Raw genomic sequence first — 23,216 nt, forward strand, 5'->3', positions numbered from 1 at the left:
TCGGATGCTACTGCGTGGAAACTGGGGTTTCTATGTCAGAGAATTAGCCTTTACTTTTATTGCAGTGAGTTTGGACTCAGCCACAGTTGAGCTGTTGAATCTCAGGAACCTCATAACTGCATGTAAGGCCCCTGCTCTCAGCTGATTGACTAGCTGTAGACTTCAGGAAATAAACTCCCTGAAAATAATCATGACCAGAGCTGACTTCTACTGAATACCTAGTGGGGGTTGCCACTGTGCGAAGTGATTTCCTTACATTATCTCTTTCCATCCTGAGGTGGACACTGTGATGATTCCAACTTAAAGGTAAGGCAATGGAAACTACTCTGTTTGAGGGGCTGGGGGCGGGGGGGGGCATCTGCAAATTGAAATCTTGGCCCGACTCCACTTTCTCCTCTATACATTCAACAGCCTCTTTGATCTTTCCACTTGGGTAGCTCACAAGCATCTCAAATATAACATGCCCAAACCCCAGCCTCAGATCTGCCTCTCAAATCTGTTGAGGTTGCATTTCTGCCGAAGACCCTTCAAGGGCTGCCATTGCTCTTGGGAAGAATAAAAATCTGTCCTGGCTCCTGCCTCTCTCTCTCTGTGTGTCTCTTTCTGGGTCTCTCTCCCACCAGATACTGCAGCCTTCATCCTCTTACTCATACTTCCGGGTCCCTACCTTCCCCATCCCCAGCCACACACACTGTTCTCTGCAGGAAGAGTTTCTCTGCCCTGCTTTGCCTGGTTATACTCCTCTTTCAGGTCTCAGCACATCCATCACCTTCTCTGGGAAGCCTTCCCCAGCCATCCTCCAAATCATCAATCTTTTCTCTCAGGTTCTCATTTCACTGGATACCTCTTCTTTGTAGCACCTGGAAGGGTTTCAGATTAGCCTGGTTTGTGATTATTTGATCAATATCTGTTTCTCTCAGGAGGGCAGGGGCCATATGAGCTTTTGCTCACAATTTTATATCTAGTGCCAATACCTGGCACATAATGAATACTCAGTAAATATTAGTTGCCCAAGGGCATGAGCCAGTTCAGGAAGGAACCCAGGGCAATATAGCCTGTGGGGCTCTCCTCCCTCATCTCTCTTACATGGGCTAAAGGTCTTTCTGGCTTTAAATCTCTCTGGTGCTTTCACTTCCTGCCCAAATGAAGTTTAAGTCTGATCTGTGTTTGAATGTAATGAAGATTTCACCCAGCAAACAGTTCTCTCTCTTTCTATTCTAATACAAGTTTTGAGGCATAAACACCCAGAGTTTAAGTTTGTTTTCTGTGAAAATAAAATTTCAAAACATTTATGACTTTGGAAGAATTGCAGAAATATATTAATTTCAGGTATTGTTGACATCTCATTCCCCAGTAATTAACTCAAATAATATATTTTATGAGACTGAAGGACCTATGTTTACTTGGCTCATGAGAAAATTTGAAAACAGCAAGGTTTATTTCTCAAGTGGCTTCATAAATTACTGAAGCAAGAGGATGTGCTTCCCTGCCCTTCAGTGGCTAATAATGTAATCACTTTTCAGTCAGAGCCAATGAAAGCAAATAGGGAGATAATAATCTATCAATCACTGTGGAATTTCTTTTGTACAAGGGTTTGTTTCATCTTGTTTGTGTTGTGTGATTGTGCTGTTGAGCAATAATGGCTATGAAGTGTGACTCAGAGGAGACTCTAGGCACCTACAATGGTATCAGATGGCTTCATTCTACCTCAGTGCAGAACAAAAAAATCAGTCACGCTCAAAGAAATAACAGTAGCTAATGTTGATTGAGGATTTACTCTATGCCCAGTAGAGTGTTAAGTGCTTGTACCTTGCTCCATTTGATTCTCCCCCAAATCTTACAAGTAAGCATTACTATTCCCCCATTTTACAGATGGAACATTTGAGGCTGAGAGAATTTAAGTCATTTGCCAAGGTGGTGACAGAGGTTTTTTTTTTTTTAAGATGTATTTATTTATTTTAGAGAGAGAGAGAGTGGAGGGGCAGAGAAAGTCTTCAGCAGACCCTGCACAGAGTCTGTTGCAGGGTTTGATCTCACGACCCTGAGATCACGACCCTAAGATCCCAACCTGAGCCCAAACAAGAGTTGGAGAGTTAAACCAAGGCGCCCCAACAGAGGCAAGTTTTGAACTCAGTCAGTTTGATTCCCAGAGTCCCCGTTCTCGCGTACTTCTTCATACAGCCAACCACATGGTGTAAACACCTCCTCCATGGGAAGATGAAATCATAGTGGCATGGAGCAGAGCATGACTTGCAGGAGCCACTCAAACCAACAGCACAGAGCTCACATGGACACCAGATTTCTGGAGTCAGCCCCACTCTGCATCAAGCAAGGTATCCCTGGCAAGAGGCACTGCTGGATGTGAGAAATCCCAGGAGTGGTAAGGCCAGATGGACACCACTTTAAGGTCAGCTCCCCATCGCTGGAGGGGCCAGCCGCAGGGGAGCTCCCATTGGCTCGGGCACTTGGTCATCAGCAGAGCAGCCCCCCACCTGGAGAAGCAGCCCACTCAGAGGTTGTTTGACCCCAAGTCACTCGCTGGCCTGTGCTTTCCACCGGTGCTCTTGACTTTAGGTTCAAGGAGGGAAACAACAAATCTGGATTCAATTCTTTTAAACAAAATGTGCAATAGAAAGATAACCTAACCTTTAGGTTGCTCCAAGAGAAATGCCCTTACGTGAATGCTAGATTTGTTAAAAGAATTGAAACTAATTTCATGAGAACTGCCATTAATTTCAGAAAATCCTGTCTTCCGCTCCTCCGGTGTTATGTGTTACTTAATTGGCAATAGTGTCCAGCAGCGCTGTAGAGGTGAGATGGTGCACTTTCACCAGTACCATTTAGGTGGTTCAGAAACTGATTGGTACTTAATACACCCTGGAGACCCCCTTTCCAGTCATCCTGTGACAATATCTAGGGTCTGAGAAGTTGTAATGGATGTACCTCAGTTTCACCACATATAAAATGGGGGTAATGACAGTCCCCTTCTCAGAGTGATATTGGAAGGATGGTATGAAATAATACTTGTAAAGTACGTAGGATTTTAGTAGGTAGGCTTTTAATGATTGTGAGCTGCCATGATTTTTTCTGGCTTTAATGACGTTCAGACAACTATACACCATCCAGGAGTGGGTTCTTTTGAAAATCTTCACCAAGGAATACACTATCATGGTCAACTGGAGTCAGGTAGACTGGGATTCACATCCTGGGTCACCCACAGGCCAGCTGAATGCCTTCAGGTAATCATCTTCTCTGAGGTTTTGTTGTCTCATCTGTTCAATCTGGATGATAATAATAGCATCTACCTCATAGAACCGCAGACAGAATGAAATGGCAGTGTCTATACAGAGTTTAGCACTGGGCCAGACACCTGATAGGGGCCTAATAAGGGTCATATTAAGGAAGAGCACATTTATCGGTTTCATTACAGAAAAAGCCAAAGGTCCTATATTCTTGTGGAGACTGCATTCTATTTTCAGGCAAAAGGCAGTCTTTAAAAAGCCCTGCTGCTGCTTCCCTACTCTGCCCTGTTGCAGCTTGTCATGCAAACCCCCATTGGTCCATGTGGGCCAGTCAAGGGCCAGTCCCAGGGGTACCTCCACTGCAGACCGTTGAGCTCACCTGCACACTGCTCCCCTTCAAAAAAAACAGGATTTAAAATGTTTGCTCTTCAGAAAGCCTTTCCAAGTTCAGACATTTCCCTCTAAGTCCCTATAGCTGTGATACATTAATTTCAACTCACCAAGCCCATTGTAAAGGTCTACCCTGTGTAAAACATTGTGTTGGTGTTGTTTGAGGCACAAGCTGTTAAGAAACCGTCCCCATCTTCAAGGAACTTACAATTACAATGCAGTTGCAAATATTTTGCACGATAAATGCAACATAATTATTTTATCATATTAGATTATCATACAGTCTGAAATAAAACATAGGCAAATATTTTTCAAAATTGGCCATTTCTATTTTTAGAAACTCTCCTGACACGCTAGAGATGCAGTCCTGACCCCTGAACACAAATAATAATCTGCTGTAGTGCGAATTTTCATTCATGAATTATTTCTCTCCTTGACCCTTGTCATCACCATCGTTTTCTTCTTTTATTCCCAAGATGAATTCACGGAGCACCTCACTGTGCCACTCACTGTGCATCTGAGGAACAGTGGCAGCCCACACTGAGGGGATTCATTTAGTGTTCTACAGACAGTAGGTGTTTAATAAATGATAGATCCATTGCTTGTTTTTACCTTGACTACAGATACTTTGTAAAAAGAAGGAATGGGAGAGAGTGGATTTGACAAAAAGAAATCTAATTGCTCTACTTGGGCCTTCAGGGGGTCAGTAGCAAGTAGCTGGGAAAGGAGGTGAGGAGGAGAGTAAAAGTTGGTGTGGGGGAGGGACAAGGGGCAGAGGGCGAATCTGACCTCCAATGGTAGCAGAGCCAGAGGTTTGCACATATCATCTCAGTTCATATTCTCAACTGACCTCTGCAAAGGAGGTATTCATTATTCCCCCCTTACCTATAGAGAAACTGAGGCCAAGAAGGTCAAGTCATCTCAGTCAAGGGGCACAAATCTAGTTTTTGTGACGTTAAGGGCTGCGACAGGCCCAGATCTTTCCCTTATAGGATGCCGCCTCCTGTCCAGGGGGGGTGGGGGTGGGGATAGGGGGTGGGGCTAGTTGGGGAGAGAAAACGTTGGGAGAAGAGGGTACCAGTTGTAGCTGCAGATGCTGACAATGGGACCTGCTGAACCTGCAGCTGGCGCTTGAGAACCTGCCTCCACCCATCCCAACGTTTCAGCTTGTGTGGGTTCCCAATGATCAGGGGGCACCTCCTGGGAGCTCCCATGCTCAGTTACCCCTGAGCTCTCTGCAGACCCACACCATGCTCTCACATTTTAATTTTAAAAATTACTAAAGGTCTCTTGAAAATGCAGTCATTTAGTGGTAAAGGGATCTCACTTTGTATACCAGAGGCAATCCTGAAAAAATGATATTAAATATTAAGACCTTGAATCCTTTTCTTCCTATGGCTTCGTACTATTATTATTATTTAGAATTATCACAACAAGCCTAATAAAAGCAACATATGGATCCCACATTCATTTCAAATGACTCTGTTGACACAGAATCCTATAGCTATTTCATTTTCCAGAATGGATCTATCAAACAGATCATGAATCCACGCCCTTCATTGAAAGCAACCTTACACTAAAATACTCCACAAACTTTGTCCCCACTCACTTCATCTCTATCACTTTAGGAACTTAACAGGAACTCCTTCGCTTCCTCCTTTATTTAAAAATTAATAAAAATGCACTGAATACCCATCAATTCCCAGGCACTCTGCTAGATGCTGGGAAAATGATAGTGACCCAGACTGACCCTGCCCTGAATGAGCATTCAGTATCCTGGAGGAGACAGACCCGTAATGACATGCAGTGACTGTAGCGCAGTAAGACAGGTGCTGGGACGGGGCGTCTGCCGGGCCTGGTGAGGACGACATGACCTAACATGATCCACCACGTTGAATCTAGGAAAGCCGCTGAGAAGGGCTGACATTTAAGCTGTGTTTCCTGGATGAGTGGAAATTGGCTTTTAGGTAAGAAAGTGATTTAATGATTTCTTTTCAGAGGATTCAAATGTTTTATTGTGGAGCTTCTATTGCCCACCAAAGCAGAGGAGAATACTAATAAAATATTTTAAGGCGTCTCTCAGCTGGCAAAAAAAGACCTGTGATTCTTCTTTAATGTAGTTCACTATCCTTTTTTTCTGTGTGTTCAAAACAAATTATAATTGAGCAAACTAGATTCCTATCACCCTTCGTCAAAGGCACAGGTGCACTCCTGACCTTAGTGAGTAAGTCAGGGACAGACGTATCTGCAATGAGAGCATAATCGCCCTGATTTTACTCCACGTTTTAAAAATTCCTCTTGACCTAGTTACCTAGGAGAAGACGTGTAAGCTCAGCTTCTCTGCATACACAGAAGGATCACAGGACAGACCCGGAAGCACAGGGGATGGAAGGTCTCACTGTAGCCTCTCTCAGCCGCGCTGATTCTTTTTAATTCTCCCAAATCCTTCACTCATCAGTGTGATTGGATAATTTGCCTTGTACTTAATCTAAGGTTGAGTATCCAATTTAATTACATGAGTTTTGCTCAGAGACCCGATCTCTGGGAGTTGCTGAAACAGACGTCACATAAGAAATTATGCTTTTGAATCCAAACCAACCTCCCAGAGTCCCAGTCCTACAAGTTAGAAGCCGATACACATAACCCAGAAAACGAGACATAAAATGCAGATCTAAATGTTTATTGATTATCATAGGCTGTAAAACCACAGAGTTTGCTATTTTTAAACATATGTAGCCATTAAAAAAATCTTAACCAAGAAAGTGATTTTGAAAATCTCAAAGTAAGAAACCCAGGACAAGCAAAGATGACATTTTAAAGTATCATCAATGAATTTTCACATTGACTTTCCATCACAATAATATTCATTTATATCTTCAATCTTACACAGCAACAAAGTCACAGCGAGAAAGACAGCGATTGCTTCTGAAAGTAAATCAAAGAAGCCTGGAGCGATTATTTTTTCAAAAGGAACGTGGGGAGTTGAAATAAGGCCTGCTTCTCCATGGGCTGACAACGCTTAACAGTGATGGGAACAGCAGAATCCTTTTCTCTGATTTTTACCTTTGAACAGAATGAAAGGAACTCAGTGTAACATTCTCCCTCACATAGAGATGCAGAACTCAAGTCTAACCCCCAAGAAATGCTATAATCAAAGAAAACACTAATCCTGCTCCTATAAATGCTGTTAATGGTATGTTTACAGCATTCAAGAGAATGTCTTCCTCTTGCTAATCTTCCTCTGAATTTTTACCATAATCTTCCTGGATTGGGAAAAATAATTCCAATAGTAAGGAAATGACCCCCCCCAAACAAAAAAAACCATCTTGGAATTTTGGCTGTGTAGCACTGATATGACAACATTCCATAATAAAGGGAACATAGCACAAAATACACAGCGCCTCCTTATTCAAGGCACGGAGTTTAGGGAAGCATAGGTTGTCCTGACATGAAAATTTGCAACTCCTAAGTGGATATATATACAACTAGTCCTTTGACAGTGTCCCTAATTAACACAAACATCTACCCCTGTTCATTATGTCGGCCCCTTGTGTAAGTCTTTTGTTTTTGTTTTTAAAGATTTTATTTATTTATTAATGAGAGAGAGAGAGAGAGAGAGAGAGAGAGAGAGAGAGAGGCAGAGACAGCCAGAGAGAGAAGCAGTCTCCATGCAGGAAACCTGACGTGGGACTGGATCCGGGAGCCCCGGGGTCATGCCCTGGGCTGAAGGTGGCGCTAAACCGCTGAGTCACCGAGTAAGTCTTTTGGAGATTGCTATGTGTTGCAACATCTGAAAGCATCACAAGATTTTAAGAATTTAGAGTTTAGCGAAATTGCAAAACTAGCAACTCATGTAGATTTCATGAATTCAGTGGACAGTGTTGGAGAGACGTTAAATCATGGCAAAGCTGCTCCTGAATAGGCATCTGACAGTGTTGGATCAGAAAATAACTGAAAGAAATGGAAGGAAGGAAAGAAAGAAAGAAGAAAAGGAAGGAAGGAAGGAAGGAAGGAAGGAAGGAAGGAAGGAAGGAAGGAAAGGGGGGAGGGAGGGAGGGAAGGAGGGAGGGAGGAAATTGACAAGAATGATGACAATAGATGCTTGAAAACAAATATCTGGATGTCAAAAGACTAAGAAAACTGAGGAAGTACTGAAATATTTTTTTCGGAATGACTATATCTACAATATTATTTCAAAAATTAAGTGTGCAATGAAGTACATGAAATGATACCAGGTATTTTACCTAAAAAATTATACCCTAAAAAGCAACATTTCATTCATTTTTCATTCAAGTTCTAGAAAATAGTTGCATTTATAATATGAAGATTTTTTTTTCTCAGATAAAGCCCCAATTAAATAGTTTATAAATTTTTGCTCATATTTGATACTTCAAGGCTTTGCGGAATGTTTCCCAACATCTCAGAGAATAAATCTCTAACTAGACCAAGGCCTTCTTCAATCTGGAGGCTCATCTAAGTGTTCTGCATCAAGAGGTTTTTTATCAGTCTCCCCTTGGCTAACCTGTCCTTGAGACTTATGTCACTTCGAAGCCTTTGACCTTGACCTTGGACTCTTCAAATGCTAATGAAGACAGAGATGCTGATTTCATGTGTTGTCAAGGCAGGAATACCCATTTTGCCCACCATCCTTACCCACAGCACTCGGCTCAGGGGCCGGCCTGTTTCCTCATCCCTGCTGCAGAGTCTTCTTCGGTGTCTCTAGATTTTAGGGTGACAACTTCTCCCTTGTAGGGCTTACGCTCCACGGGGATAGGTGTGCAAGTCTGAAACAGAACAGTTCATTTTTCTCTTGTGGTTTATCGACTTCCTGAATTCAAAGCATAATGCAGCTCCCTTGATGAAGTATGAGAGCAAAAATAAATCTTACACATTGACATGTCATGTGCCTCCCACCCTGTGCCCTTTCACAGAAATTCCTGGCACCCCTGGGGACCTGTGCTATGCCCCACTCTTTGCTGTGTCTGACACAGGCCCACAGAGCACTCTCCAACCATTGCACTGGAGCCTCTGCAACATCCTCACGCCCTTCTAGTTCTATTACCATCTTGCTGTCCTCCCGACCTGTGACCCTCTCTCCTATTTTCACTCCTAGGCTGCTTTGTTATACCTCTCCTAAGCGTCTGAGCATTTTTTCAGATTTTAGCAATCTGTGTGTGCGTTTTCTTATTTTCTCACCTGCCCCTGTGTGTCATAGGCCATCCACACAATCTCACATCTCTAACTACACCTCTTGGGTGGCCAGCTGAGCAGTGGAACCCCCACCCTCACCCCCCTGCTGGATTCAGTTTGAGTTAGTTCAGTGCTTGCTCAGACTTTAAAAATCTGGACTTTGTAAACAAAGAAATTCACAAGAAGTAACTAGAGCATACTGTCTGTAAACATGGATACAAATTCACTGACAAGTCAAGAGGCAGCAAGCCACAGCGATTAAGGGCAAGGCGCTGGGACCAGACTGTTTGGGCACGTTACTTAATGCTGTGTTTCAGTTGCCTGGATTTAAACTGGGAGTAGTAACAGCACCTCCTTTATGGAGTGGTCATAAGAAGTTTAAAAATAAGTAAATAATAATAATAATAAAAAAAAGTAAATCAGGGCGCCTGTGTGGCTCAGTCAGCTAAGCATCTGCCTTCAGCTTGTATCATGGTCCCGGGGTCCTGGGATCGATTCAAACGTCGTGCTCCCTGCTCTACGGGGAGCCTGCTTCTCCCCTGCCGCTCCCCCCACCCATTTTCTCTCTAATAAACAAAATCTTTAAAAAAAAATCATTTAGAATAAAGCATAGCATAGAATAAGCTCTTAGTAAATATGTGTGTACGCATGAATATGTACACACACAAATAACATTTGTCTTGTTCTGACCACCAAAACTAACATACTGTAGTGATCAACAGTGCGGGCTTTGGCATACGACGCATTTAAGTTTGCACTCTAGCTTTGCCTTTTACCAGTGTGGGAAGCTGGCAAGCTGAGAGATCCACCTGAGTCTACACACTCGTCTAGGAAACAGAGGGCATGAAAGCCATCTCCCAGATACAAAGAATTTCCTTCCCTCCTTCAAAATTTATTGCCAGGCCGGCCCCGATATTTTGCCAGGCACAGAGGACAAAACAAAGAACAACACAGAGGCTGTGCCTTAGCTCTGAGAGTTGCAGTATAGTGTCGGGCGTACACTGAGCACTGGGCACACGGGAGGAGCCCTGGCCTCCGCTCAGCACTCTCTGCCCGTTTTCTTTTTTTTTTTTTTAATTTTTTTAATTTTTATTTACTTATGATAGTCACAGAGAGAGAGAGAGGCAGAGACACAGGCAGAGGGAAAAGCAGGCTCCATGCACCGGGAGCCCGATGTGGGATTCGATTCCGGGTCTCCAGGATCGCGCCCTGGGCCAAAGACAGGCGCCAAACCGCTGCGCCACCCAGGGAGCCCTCTAAAGCATGTTTTAAATGTTTTCTTTTTGCTGCACCTGACTGGCTGCTGTGCCACCCAGGGATCCCTCTCTGCCCATTTTCTGTGTCTGCTTAGATGCTTTGCTGGGTTTCCATTCTGGCTCACTGTCAACTCAGTCCTTCTCTTCACTCTGGATCCTGTTGTCATCCTGAGGAACATCAATCCATACAGGCAAGCAGAGGCCCAGCTTCCTCCTATCTGTGCTACCCAGCCCCTGCACCTGTGGTTACCTGGAGCCAATCCACACTTGCGACTTTAAACCCATTAACACCCCACTCTCTGACCACATCCTCCCTCTCTGGGAGGTCTCCGTGTTTTTACCTTCCCTGGTTTACTTTCCAAGTCAGACCATAGGATCTATCACTTAAACCTACGGTGACCATACAACTGAGGCTGTAAAGCAACTAAACATAATTAACGAGCATCATCAGACCCAGCTAAGAAAGCCAGGATTCAATTCCATATGTTGCCTACAATCTGAAGGGTCTCGCCTTTCTCTCTTTCTTTTGGCACTGGCACCCAGTGAAATCCGTGGTGGATTTCAGCTCACTCACCAGTGACAGAAGTGAGCAGGTCTTTGTGTCACCTGCCCTCATGCTGCACACCCCTCATCAGCCCCACTCTCCCACTTCATCCAACAGTTCCTTCGGAACTTTACTGCTTGTGGTTTTCAGCTGTCACTTGTTTGGTCTCTCCCCAACTCCTCTGTGGGGAGTGGTGGCTAACAGCTGTGCTTTAGGCAGGGAGGTCATGTCCAGGCACCGCCCTCCTCGCTCAGGGGTCAGCTTGCTCATGAGCTGCAGGCTAGGGGGTAGCACATGACCCAAACCAGGTGACCAGTGTCCCTCCCAGAACCCCCTGCCAGGGCTGTGCCTTTGCCCATGTGGCATTACCACTCTCCTTTTGGCCTAAATATCTCTGATTCATCTGCTATAACTCAGCCCAGACGATCATCCCTCCAGGAAGCTTTAGTCCTCCCTGACATGTCCTATCCTACTTACCAGTTTTCTGTAATCATCTGTTTACTTGTCAATCTCTTCTAGCAGATTCAGTGCAGTGGTACTACTCTGTTTTTCCATAACAAATACTCAATACAGAGTCAGTCAATTCCTACCAAGGGTGTGATGGGAAGGAGCTTTATCCTATCTGAGCTTTATCTCCTCTTTATGTGGATTGTCCTAGCCTGGGCTGACTCAGTTTCTCTCACTCTCCTTTGTTGTGCTTCACCGTTTATCTGTCCTCTGAACTGTACTTCCTCTTTGCCCAGCTGTCTTCTGCCGGCAGCTCTCAGTTCGCATGCTTGTCTAGGAACCACTATCTGGCTGCTCAGTCACTGCATGAACAGCATCACCAGGCACCTCGCAGCCTGGCTGGTCCCTCTGGTCACAGTGGCCACCATGCATCTTGCACCTGACTGTCCAGGTCGAATGTGCACACAGTGCGACTCTTTCTCTGCCTTGAGGCTCTGGGTAGGCAGGGCATGATTTCCCATCAGAATGGCGGTGGGACGTTAACCACTCCGGCCCCTACTGCCACCTCAGAAACAAACCAACTCTCTCTGGGGAGGCTTTGCTGCTCCACACTTCACAGTCATCCCTTTTGATAGATGACTGGACAGGAATCAAAGACAATTTAAGTTCTGGTCCCAAGCCTCCCAATACTTTTCACCTTTTAATATCTTCTTATCCTTAGAGAGGTGGGTTACATAAACTCTTTAATGCCAGATCCACATCTTGTTCATCTTCGTACTGTCTCCTGCCCCTGGCATTGCACTCTATGTAAAATCAGAGCCTCAAAAGATGTCCATTGTGACAAAATGGAAAGGTGATGGCACTCGTTCTGAAACTCGTAAGCCATCACTGTGTTATTCAGAAGCTCTGTGGCATGTTTGTTTTCTGAGTAGATCTAACCCACAGCCCTTGTTCCTTCTCTCTAGTGACAATAACAAATCTCTATCTGAAGTGTGAAGCTGCCCAGCCCTGACATGGCCCCTGACATCTGGTGAGACCAGTGTGTCATGCTCATGGGCAATCCTAAGTGGTCGGGTCTGAAACAAAGTGGGCTTCATTCCCTAGTATCCTGGATGAGTACAGTGATTAGCACAGGCTCCATCCTGAGGGTCCAGCTAAACCCCCATACCTAATTCTTAGAGGACATTTATGGAAGAGCAGGATGAAGAAGGAGAGGGCTCTGGGTGGAACAAAGAGGGCAGCTCTCTTCTCTGTCTCCATGTTCTCCTGGTTTTCTTTCTCAGGCTCCTCAGCATCAGGAGGTTGGCAGCCCCAGACCTCTATCCCAAGCTCCCTTTCTTCTCTGCCTACACAGGTTCCTTGGTGGCCTCAGACTTACAGTTTCAAATCTACATGCCACAATTCCCAAATATCAGGTCCAGCTCTGATCTCCCCCAATCTCCAGACTCCTTTATTCTAGTGGCTAAGTGACCTCATCACGGGGAGATATAAGTGTCCCCAAAAGACTTGGAACTTAAGCCCCGCAAACTATAGGTGAAACTGAAGTAGGATTTAAGGTCTCCGAGACCAAACACTGCTGTCATATCTAAGCCTATATTCCTAGGACTTTGCCTTTTTTTTTTTTAGATTTAATTTATTTATTCATGAAAGAGACAGAGAGAAAGAGGCAGAAGCATAGGAAGAGGGAGAAGAAGGCTCCTCGAGGGGAGCTCAGTGTGGAACTTGATCCCAGGACCCTGGGATCGTGACCTGAGCTGAGGCAGACACTCAACCACTGAGCCACCCAGGCGTCCCTTCCTAGGACTTTGGGTAGTACCTGGTGCTCAAGAAATATTTGTTGAGTGAAAGATTTCTTAACTGTAGGACTTCTTAAAACTTTTCATATGATATTGGGCAATATAAACACCTGAGAGTAATATTATCTATAATCATGTGACAGCTTTCTTAAGGTACACCTCCAGGGACCAGTGTCCTAATGGAAAACATACCCTCAGAAGGCTCGACTGTGTTTTCCCCTGTTGTATAGCCTGGTCAAAATTCCCTCTGTATAGGTGGTTCAAAATTCAGTGATGTCACCCACCAGCAGTTCTTTCTATCTTGATGATATCACAATCCTATAAAATGGCTTGAGGATAAAACCGTGTGACAGGCTATCCTAAGTAATACATGGAACACGGATGGCACCTCATCTGGTAGGGTGCTGGTGGTTTTCATTGGTAGATGAAAGTTCAGTTTAGGTTTACAGCATTTAATGATGATTGTCATTGTGATGAGTTAGTTGAAAGATAAAAATAAGAATTACATTGCAGTATGTGGTGCAACAAATAAAATATTAATTGTAATTACCATCACACCTGCATAACTGCAAAATGCTTTTTGGTTAGCTGATCAGGGTAAACAAGAAGTTTTAAGTTGATAGAAAATGTAACTGTATTGTTTGCAGAGATAAAGTGCCAGGATGCTAGCTGTTCTGAGACAAGGAAGAGGAGGTTCTGATGCTGAGCCACTCACGGAGGCTAAGAACCTAAAATATCAATAAAAACAACAAAACAGAACTTCCAGATTCCAAATAGCAAACACTGGCTCAACATTAAATAGTCCAAATGAGCAGCAACTGAAATCCATGCTTGTCTGGTGAACTCAGAGGCACTCAGGATACGTTGAACCGGGCTCTTCAGGGACTGTGAATCCCCGGTGCATAAGTAACCCTTAGGTTCATGGAGGTGATCTGTAACAGGGAAAACTTGCATTCTGATAATATTTTACAATCCACCAAATTATTTCCATTTAACCTTTGACATACCTGCCGAGCTATTTCTCAAAGACAGTATGACAAGCTGGGCCCTCTCATTTCAGGGCCGGTTCCTCTAGTAAGTTTTCCAGTCTGAGGGTAAGCATGTGCAGGAGGGGAGCTTGGTGGGGTGACATCCTGAAGATGGGGGCAGGTGGCTATGTGTGTGAAAGGGGATTAAACTTTGTGATCAGTATGTTGCAGCAGCAGAGAATAAAAGGACTAACTTTGAAGGTAGAAAAATCTGGGTCTGAATTCTGCCACTGCCACTTAGTAACTATGTGACCTCCTTAAGCCTCAATTTCTTACTTTATGAGATTGAGATACCTCTACTTGCCTCAGAAGGTTGTCGTAAGGATTAAACTGCTAGGGACATAATTGGTTAACAATAAATATTTACTGGGTGAGTGCTGAATGCACAAAGACTATTTAGAATGTCCCCGTATACAGTGGTATGCTGGCAAATGTTAACAACCAGCTCTGCCTCCCCTTTTCTCACCACCCCAAAAGCCCTAACTTATAGCACTTGCCTATTTCTGGGGTGTGAAGACTCCCACCACAGCTGATTTCAAGCTACCGAAGTGACATCACTGAATGAGGAGTGGGGACGAGGGACGCATAAGTATCTCTCATGAGCCAAAATGAACCAACTCCGACAGAGGTTTCACCTTTTGTAATTATTAGCAATTAATCTGAGGAAATTAGGATATATGGCAGTTATGACATCTCTTAAGCTATTTTCTCTGAGCTACCACACTCAGAAAGACATTGACACACTGTTACTTCAGAAATGGAGAACACTCATTTCAAGGACCAGATCAGCCAGCCCTTCAATTTTATCTTATCTAAAAGGCAAATTATGCTTATTGTTGCAAAGCTTTAAAAGTTTAAAAGCTTTGGCAGCAGAGCTCTGAAACCATGTATTGCTCCGTGAAGCTATTCCTGTTTCTCTATAAAATGCAATGTGACCCTGATTTCCCAGAATAGATTGGGTTGCTTAATACTGAAAGAAAGAGAAAAAGAGATGACTTAAAGAATGTCTGAACTTCCAAAATTTGGTGAAAATTACAAATCTAAACACAAACATTCTAAAAAATATAATCCATTTGAGTGCCAAGAGCTATATTTTGGGGGGTAAAGAATTAACAGTATGTAAGTCAATTTTGTTTTTTTTTTAAGATGCTCCTGAATATGTAAGTTGCTGTTGCTTTTTTTTCTTCTCTTTCCTTCATCCCCCAAAACTCTCCCTTAAGTGACTTTTTATAAAAAAAAATGAAATATAGGGCAGCCCGGGTGGCTTGGTGGTTTGGTGCCGCCTTCAGCTCAGGGCCTAATCCTGGAGACCCGGGATCGAGTACCACGTCGGGTTCCCTGCATGGAACCTGCTTCTCCCTCTGCCTGTGTCTCTTCCTCTCTCTCTCTCTCTCTCTCTCTCTGTCTCTGTCTCTCAGGAATAAATAAATAAAATCTTTTTTAAAAATTGAAATATATATTTTATTATACTTATCAAATAGTTTGATGCCTCATCTTCTGATTTAAATTTTCTTTCCTTTGGGATCAGTTGCTTAAATGTTAAAATAAAGTGACAATTCCCTAAAGCTATCAAATTGGATAAAAATCTTGCCTCTTTCCTTTGAAATTATTTACTATATCTAGTAACAGTGATAGCTGCATGGCATAATGCTGGTAAATTTTATTAAGTAATAAAATCTGGACAAGAACCAAGTTCATAGACAACTCCACTATTTGGGATGAATTAGGGGGCAATCTTCTGGGTAAATCAATTTAAATTTCTTTCTATGACCTCTGAAATTATAGTCTTTGCTCCTTCCATTTGCAGTTTATTTGTCAAATTCCTACTACGTACCAAGCACTGGGCATGAAAATATAAGATGATGTCCTCAAGGAACCAACACTCCAGCCAGATCAGCCGAGTTCTGGAGCAGCTGATGTGTCTCTACCATCTGTTCTTTGAGAGTCCAGGATGGTAAGTGATTAATTTTCTTGGGTTGGATAACAAGCACACAGGAGAAATTGTATGTGCTGTTTCTGCTTGCCTTCAAACTCTTATCCTCACTCACAAAATAACCTGAATATTTTAAGTGAAAAACCAAAGCAAGAGCTCTAATAGCCTAACATGAGTTTAAAATCTAGAATGCCGGGCATCCCTGGGTGACTCAGCGGTTTAGCACCTGCCTTCGGCCCAGGGTGTGATCCTGGAGCCCCGGGATCGAGTCCCACATCAGGCTCCCTATATGGAGCCTGCTTCTCCCTCTGTCTGTGTCTCTGCCTCTGTGTGTGTGTGTGTCTCATGAATAAATAAATAAAATATTTAAAAATAAAAATAAAATAAAATCTAGAATGCCTAACAACTCCCTTTCTTAACCTTAGTGTGATATTTTTCTTCTATAAAATTATCTTTGCTTAATGAAGAGAAAAAATAATGTTTGAAATGGTTCCAGGCAACCTCCAAACCTCATTTTATCCATTTTATTTGATACTTTTCCCACACCAGTGTTTTCCAAAATAATGAATTTCCCTGTGCTTTAAATTTCACACTTATTTTCTTGCTTTATGAAGGTCCCACAATACAGTGGGAGTCAGAAGCCATATCACAAATCCTGGCTTTTATGTTTACTTACTGCTCATCCCAGGGAAAGTTATTTAATCTTTCTGAGACTCAGCTTTCTCTTTTATAAAATGAGGATATCTACCATATGGCTTGTGATGCAGATTAAGTAAAATAATGAATATAAACTACCTGATATAGTAAGTGCTCAGAACAACACATAACAATAATGATAACTGTCACTTATTGTAATTGCAAAAACAATAATGCACTTAAATGCCTTAAAAGTTCGTCATATCAGAAGAAAATACTATAAAAATAAAGTAACTCACAAAATTCATAGTGAATTCTTGAAAAAGGAATTGACATGAAGTTTGCCACAAAACATAACATGATCATTTGGAAAGGAGAATTGATGCAGCCAGTCGTTTGGTGATCTCTGCTGCCTCAAACGTTTTCTCTACCAGAGGAAGACTCAGGCAGCCATTTAAATACAGTCCATCAGGTGTCCCCAGTTAGTCTAGCGTCCCTACTGGTGAGCAACTGGAACTAACGCCAGGAGCCGCTCCTTAAATCCGCTTCAAGTGTCACCTAACCTATCACTCAGTTCTGTTGATTCTACCTCCTTATGATTCCCTAGATCTCTCTCCCTCTCAGCTCATCCCCTGGATTACTACTGCAGCTTCATAAATGAATTAGCTGCTAGTGATGCCTCCAATTCAGATTAATTATTTTTTTGAGAGACTATTTTTTTTTTCACACCAAATGCTGTATCATTTACCTCCCATTGACTCATTTAACTCAATCCTTGTGATCTATGATATCATTTATTGCTCACTTATAGTTTTTGGAGTCAGATAATCAGAGTTTATGTTTTGACCCTGCCACATTCTATCTGTGTGACCTAGTGTCTTAATTTCTTGAAGATTGTTTCCTAATCTTTAAAATAATACTTCCTTCCCTCCCAAAGCTGTTACAGTGACGGCACCCAAGCCCTCACTTGCATTAGGTTAGCACTCAGCAAATGTTAATATTGCTGTTATCTATCACATAAATGTTCAGAAACATATAGGATTCTTATAGTCACTATCTTATAGTCACTGTCACCTATCAATGTCAACATTTACAAATTAACCCTAGCAAAATGAACTATAATCTTAAACATTTTGACTGATATCTAGTATATAAAGAATTATAGCACCCTGAGAATTGAAAACATTCTGGAGTACTTCTTTACTTAATCAAAGCTTTAGGAAGTGTTAAAAACAAACAACAGGGATCCCTGGGTAGCTCAGCAGTTTAGCGCCTGCCTTTGGCCCAGGGCGCGATCCTGGAGTCCCGGGATTGAGTCCCACGTCAGGCTCCCGGCATGGAGCCCGCTTCTCCCTCTGCCTGTGTCTCTGCCTCTCTCTCCTCTCTCTATGACTATCATGAATAAATAATAAAAATAAAAAATAAACAAAAACAAACAACAAATAGGATGGATCTTGTATAATGAACTTTGAGAATCCACAAGTAAAAATTTCTCAAAGGCATAAGAGGAAAAATCAAACAGACTACAAGATCCAAATGGAATGCACTGAAAAATAGCCAGAGGACTTTGGAAAAACAGAGGTATATTTTAAAATGGAAGGAAGAGAGAGAAGCCTTAGAACTAATCCTAGGGTTTCAAACTCTACTGTCTATATGGCCAGATGAAGAACATAGCAAGTGAAGCCTGCTCAATAAAAATCAGGAAGGCCATCCAGTCCTGGCCTCTTGTCCCCATGTGGGATTAAGGGCACAGGTTGCCTCCTCCCATCCCAAATCCAGCAATTTGTATGGTTTTAATCTGAAAATTTTCTGACATGTTAGTGTATTTAGTGAGATGAATTTTTAAAACACAGTGTAGGGATCCCTGGGTGGCGCAGCGGTTTAGCGCCTGCCTTTGGCCCAGGGCGCGATCCTAGAGACCGGGGATCGAATCCCACGTCGGGCTCCCGGTGCATGGAGCCTGCTTCTCCCTCTGCCTGTGTCTCTGCCTCTCTCTCTCTCTCTCTCTCTCTCTCTCCCTCCCTCTCTCTCTCTCTCTCTGTGACTATCATAAATAAATAAAAATTAAAAAAAAACACAGTGTAAAGTAAATAAAGGTGTGAAAGCCCAACAAATATTATGAACAAATACCTCTTTTATAATAACAGATTTACTACAAAGTCTTGAAGGAACTTTGTTATGGATTTAGTCATCAAAAGAGGAAAGCAAAGAGACAAAAGTAACATCTGACCCCTACTATGTGCCTTCTATTTAAAACTCTCATTTGAGTCTTACAATTTGTTAAGGAGGAAATGTTATCATTCTCTAGATGAAGCAACTGAGCCCAAGAATAGAGATCTTGTTTTTGGCCACACACCTAGGAAATGGGAATGGCAAAGTAGGATTCATATTTCGAGCTACCTAAACTCAAAACTCCACCATTGCTCTCGCGGCTATTAGAATGAACCTTCATACATTCAAGAATAAGGAATAGAATTTTTTGAGGAGCCATTCACTGCTAAGTTCTGAACAGTTTTGCACAGAAACCATACCTCTTATAGCTGCTCCCAGACAATGACAGCATGCCATGTAGCCACTTGACAGGAGACTTGGCTCAAGGGCTGCCCCAAGGCCTTGCTCAATCTATCTCAGATTGTATGGTAGACTAGGATGCTTCCACTCTTTTTTCTCTCTGCTTCACCAGGGTAGACTTGAATTGCAGTCTGAAGGTTCTTCCAGCCTTTTTTGGCTCCCTCCCATCTTTTCACACACGTGTTTCCCCTAATAAAAACATAAGTGTCTGCTTTCTGGACACTGACTACCTCAATTACCAAAAGTCCCCAGAGACCCTAAACTTGCCTGGGGAAGCCTGACTTGGTCATGAGGAAACCCTCAAGAAACACCAATCTGCACGAGAAAGGACATCTATCCAATAATGATTCTTTCTTTGAAAACTGGTATTTTTCTAGAACCTCTCCTATCAATCCTGACATCCCAAGAATGTGTTAAAGGAGGTGTATGTGACAACACCACCACCAACATCTAGGAACAGGTAACAGTCCAGCCCCTGGTAACAGCCACTTCTGCACAACTCACCTGGTCCCGCTGTTTGATCCGTTTGTAAATATACTCAGCAAATGGTTTGCGAGGAATAAACTTCCCATCCCCTGCCGTTACATTGAAAACTCCAGCTTCATACACCACTTTTCCTCTGGAAATAGTCACAAGGGGTACCCCATGGCAAACCATGCCCTCGAAGATGTTGAAGTTAACAGCCTGATGATGAGTTTTTGCCGAAATAGTCCTGTTTATAAAAACAAAGACCCTCCAGATCATCACCAGTTCATCTGACAAATATAAAATATTAAAAGAATGACTTTAGAAGAAAATTTAGCAACTCTATTAAGCCATATTAAGCTTTATCATTTGAACAAGCAACTTTAAGAATAGAACATAGCATTAACATTTCATTACAAAGTAATTACATTTTCCGAGAGAAAAACCCAATAGATCACTTCTTACGGTGATTGATGAGGATGAAGTGGCTGAAAGGAAGGTATTGTCTCTCACATTTACATTTTTAAATTAATTTTTATAACATGTATAAGTCTGATGAACATACTGACCCAGTCCCCAGCTCTACAGAATTTTAACATTTTGCAGATGCAAAAGGCGTCTTCTTTACCTCTCCCCCAAATCCCATTCTTGTCCCTCCCTTCCCAAAGGGAATCCCTAACTGGTAGTTATCAAATTGAATTTGGTAGTTATCAAGGAGAATTGTATCTTGAATTTCTTTCCCTTGTCTGTAGTGAAACTGAAAACGTAAGGATAATAAAGTAACAAAATATGTTAGAATATAATCTCTTAGCAGGGTCTATGTCATCCATTTGTATATTCATCATCATTCTCAGTAGTTTATTAATACTTTCGATCTTACACAATATGATCAATGACTTCCAGGTTACTTGGAAATGTTGGATGTCTTCTTGCCCCAAATCTCATTTAGTGGAAAGAGGTGGGGGGGAAGAGATCTGGCAGCTGTGAATAATATGAGCATAATCTTGAATTCTGGTAGAAGTTTCTACATGCCCTCTTAGGAATGGACGGAAGAGAAGTACTTTGCTAAACATCCTAAGGCTGAGTTCAAGGAAGAGCCGCCCAAGGCCCCCCAACCCTGATCTGGAAGGATGGAGCTAGGGGATTCAGGCTTTTGTGTGCTGCCATCCTAGAAATGGATGAGACAATTCTGGTCTGAATCATGGGTCCAGAATCCTACATCCAAGTACTCACTTGGTACCCAACCCTAACATGTCCAAACAGAATTCTTGATTTTCAATGCCTCCTACAACTCCCCCACTTGAGTTTGTTCCTCCCTTGAGCTATCATCAGGCCTATTGATTGGTTCTATCTCCAAAAATAATAATAATAATAATAATAATAATAATAAATCCCAAACCTGCCCACCTCTGTTGCTCTCCATCATTCCCACTGGAGTCCATGCCACCATCATTTGTCATGTGAGTGACCCCAACACTTCATACTGGCCTCTTTGTTTCCCCTCTTACCTTCTTATACTCTTCACCACTGTCCACAAAGAGAGGCCTTAGGAACCAACTTAATGATACACAGAAAAGTTGTAAAGGGGCACCTGTGTGGCACAATTGATTAAGCATCCAGCTCTTGGTTTCTGCTTAGGTTGTGATCTCAGGGTTGTGAGATCGAGTGCTCTGTGCTCAGTGCAGTCTGCTTAAGACTCTCTCTCCCTCTCTTTTCCCCTGCTCCCCCCTTGAATAAATAAATGAATAATAATAAAAAAAAACCCAAAAACCAAAAACAAAGAAAAGTTAAAAAGATCAAAAGAAGAAGAGGTAGTTACAAATACAGCAACAATAATTTCAAACACTAAAGAGGAGGGAAGGCTACTAATCTAATCCTAAGTAATGTCACTAAAGTAGGAAAATGAATAAAATATTTAAAGGGTTACTAAGAATAAAATGAGTAATGATGAGTTATGGGTTGGTAATGAGAGATATAAACTCAAAGAAAATAAATCAAAGGAACAATATAGAGGAGCTTCAAACTTGCAGATTAAAGTGAGTTTTCTGACCACCACAGTCTCTTTCTCATATTTCCATGGTCTGGCACTGCTACTTTCCTACCTATCACAGTTACACACTCTGGGGTTTGTTTTGTAAAAATGTAACATAAACATGACTGGATGGATATATCAACCACTAGATAGAGAAAGAAAAATGCATAAAAAATTCATGCTGAAGTGGTTACTAAATACAAGAATGGGAAGCAAATAAGGGGAAACCCTAAATCATAAAATTCTATTTTACTGAAGTTAACAATTAATTGTTAACAACAATTAATTAATTAACAATTAATTACTGATCCTCTTAGGGAAATAATCTAACAGAAGAAATAAACTCTATACACTAAGACTATCATCACAATATTGCCTAAACTATTTAAAATTCAAAGCATAACAATTTCCTAACGATTATGCAATGGAATATCGGGCATCTCTGAAAGAATTAAGAATTAAAAATATGCCGAGGAGGCAAAGAAAATGAAAAATGCATAATAATACATGGAAAAACATACGAAGTATGTATATCTACAAGGAAAATATATATGCAGGTGGACAAAAGCAAGAGGAAATATACAAAGTAAAGTGTTTTTGTGGGCTCGGAATAAATGAATATGCAAACAAGAACAAATATGAAAGCTAAAGGTCTGTTACAGCAAAATGTCAAATCAAGTTTCTCTGCCTCTGCCAAATAAAGGTTATGACCTTGACTTTCTCAGCCTTGGGGGTGCAAGAGAAAGAAGACAATTAGGCAACATCTAAGTGATTCTTTATAATAAGGCATTAATGAGGTCCAATTAGCACAAAATGTAAAATCTAAGCAGTATCACCAGCAGCAAACAGAATGTGCTTCTACTTTACCATTGAAAGCTGTCTGGCAGGGTGCCACTCTTCACCCAACCTTTGCCTTCCAGCCACAGCTGCAGTCCTCCACTTCTGTAGGAGCTTCCACACTTCCGGATTTTGGTGCATGCAGTTTTCTTCACTCGAAATACCCTTCTCCCTGCTCCCATCCACCTTCCCTAAGATGCCACTCAAGAGTCCTAGTGCCACATTCATTACAACTCAATAAAGCTGGGGGGCGGGGGGGGGGGGGCGCGCTGAGGAAGAGACTCCTGACCTTGAGAAGTTGACCCTGATGATCCCAGGCAAAGCTGAGCCTTTCTTCTGTGGCCTAGCACTACCTGAATGCTAAATCATCTACCAAACTCTTGATAAGCCCCTCTTTTCCTCTCTTGGTGCACACTTTAGGACTGAAATCATGTTGCTTCACCCCCAGCACACAGTAGGTACTTAATAAATAGGTAGGAAATGAACAAAAAGAATCACACGATTTTCCTTCTGTATGTTTTATTTCCTGCCTTCACTGTCCTACAGGACGTGACTGGGTTTTGCAACAGGGCACCAAATTAAATGAGAGGCAAACATCTAATCCCAGAGTTCCATTGTATACTTAACTAATATAGACATACATCAATAAATAAATTGTTATAAGTATCATTCTTAATTGAATCTTATCAAGTTATATGAACTGCATGCTCATCAATACCTAGCAATATTTAGCAATGCCAATTGTATCAACACCAATAAGTACACAGGGAAGTATTATTACCCCATGTCCCCGCTGATAATGCTGAAATAAAGCTGTGTGAGAGCTTGCCCAAGGGTCACACAGTTTGG

General features: G+C 42.2%; 1 protein-coding gene across 2 annotated transcripts in view; it reads right to left on the reverse strand.

Moving 5' to 3' along the window:
• Positions 1-6,291: 6,291 nt before the first annotated feature.
• Positions 6,292-23,216, reverse strand: part of DPYS (dihydropyrimidinase) — a 78,293-nt gene continuing 61,368 nt past the window's right edge. For both annotated transcript variants that reach the window (XM_055314108.1, XM_055314107.1), the window contains 3 exons: positions 19,538-19,745; positions 8,286-8,416; positions 6,292-6,695 (listed from right to left, as the gene is read on the reverse strand). In XM_055314108.1, the coding sequence (XP_055170083.1) occupies positions 8,300-8,416; positions 19,538-19,745 (325 nt within the window). In that variant the 3' untranslated portion in view covers positions 6,292-6,695; positions 8,286-8,299. The remainder of the gene's footprint in view (positions 6,696-8,285; positions 8,417-19,537; positions 19,746-23,216) is intronic.

This window comes from Nyctereutes procyonoides, unplaced genomic scaffold (genome assembly GCF_905146905.1).
Source record: "Nyctereutes procyonoides isolate TBG_1078 unplaced genomic scaffold, NYPRO_anot_genome, whole genome shotgun sequence".
Lineage (NCBI taxonomy): Eukaryota > Metazoa > Chordata > Mammalia > Carnivora > Canidae > Nyctereutes > Nyctereutes procyonoides.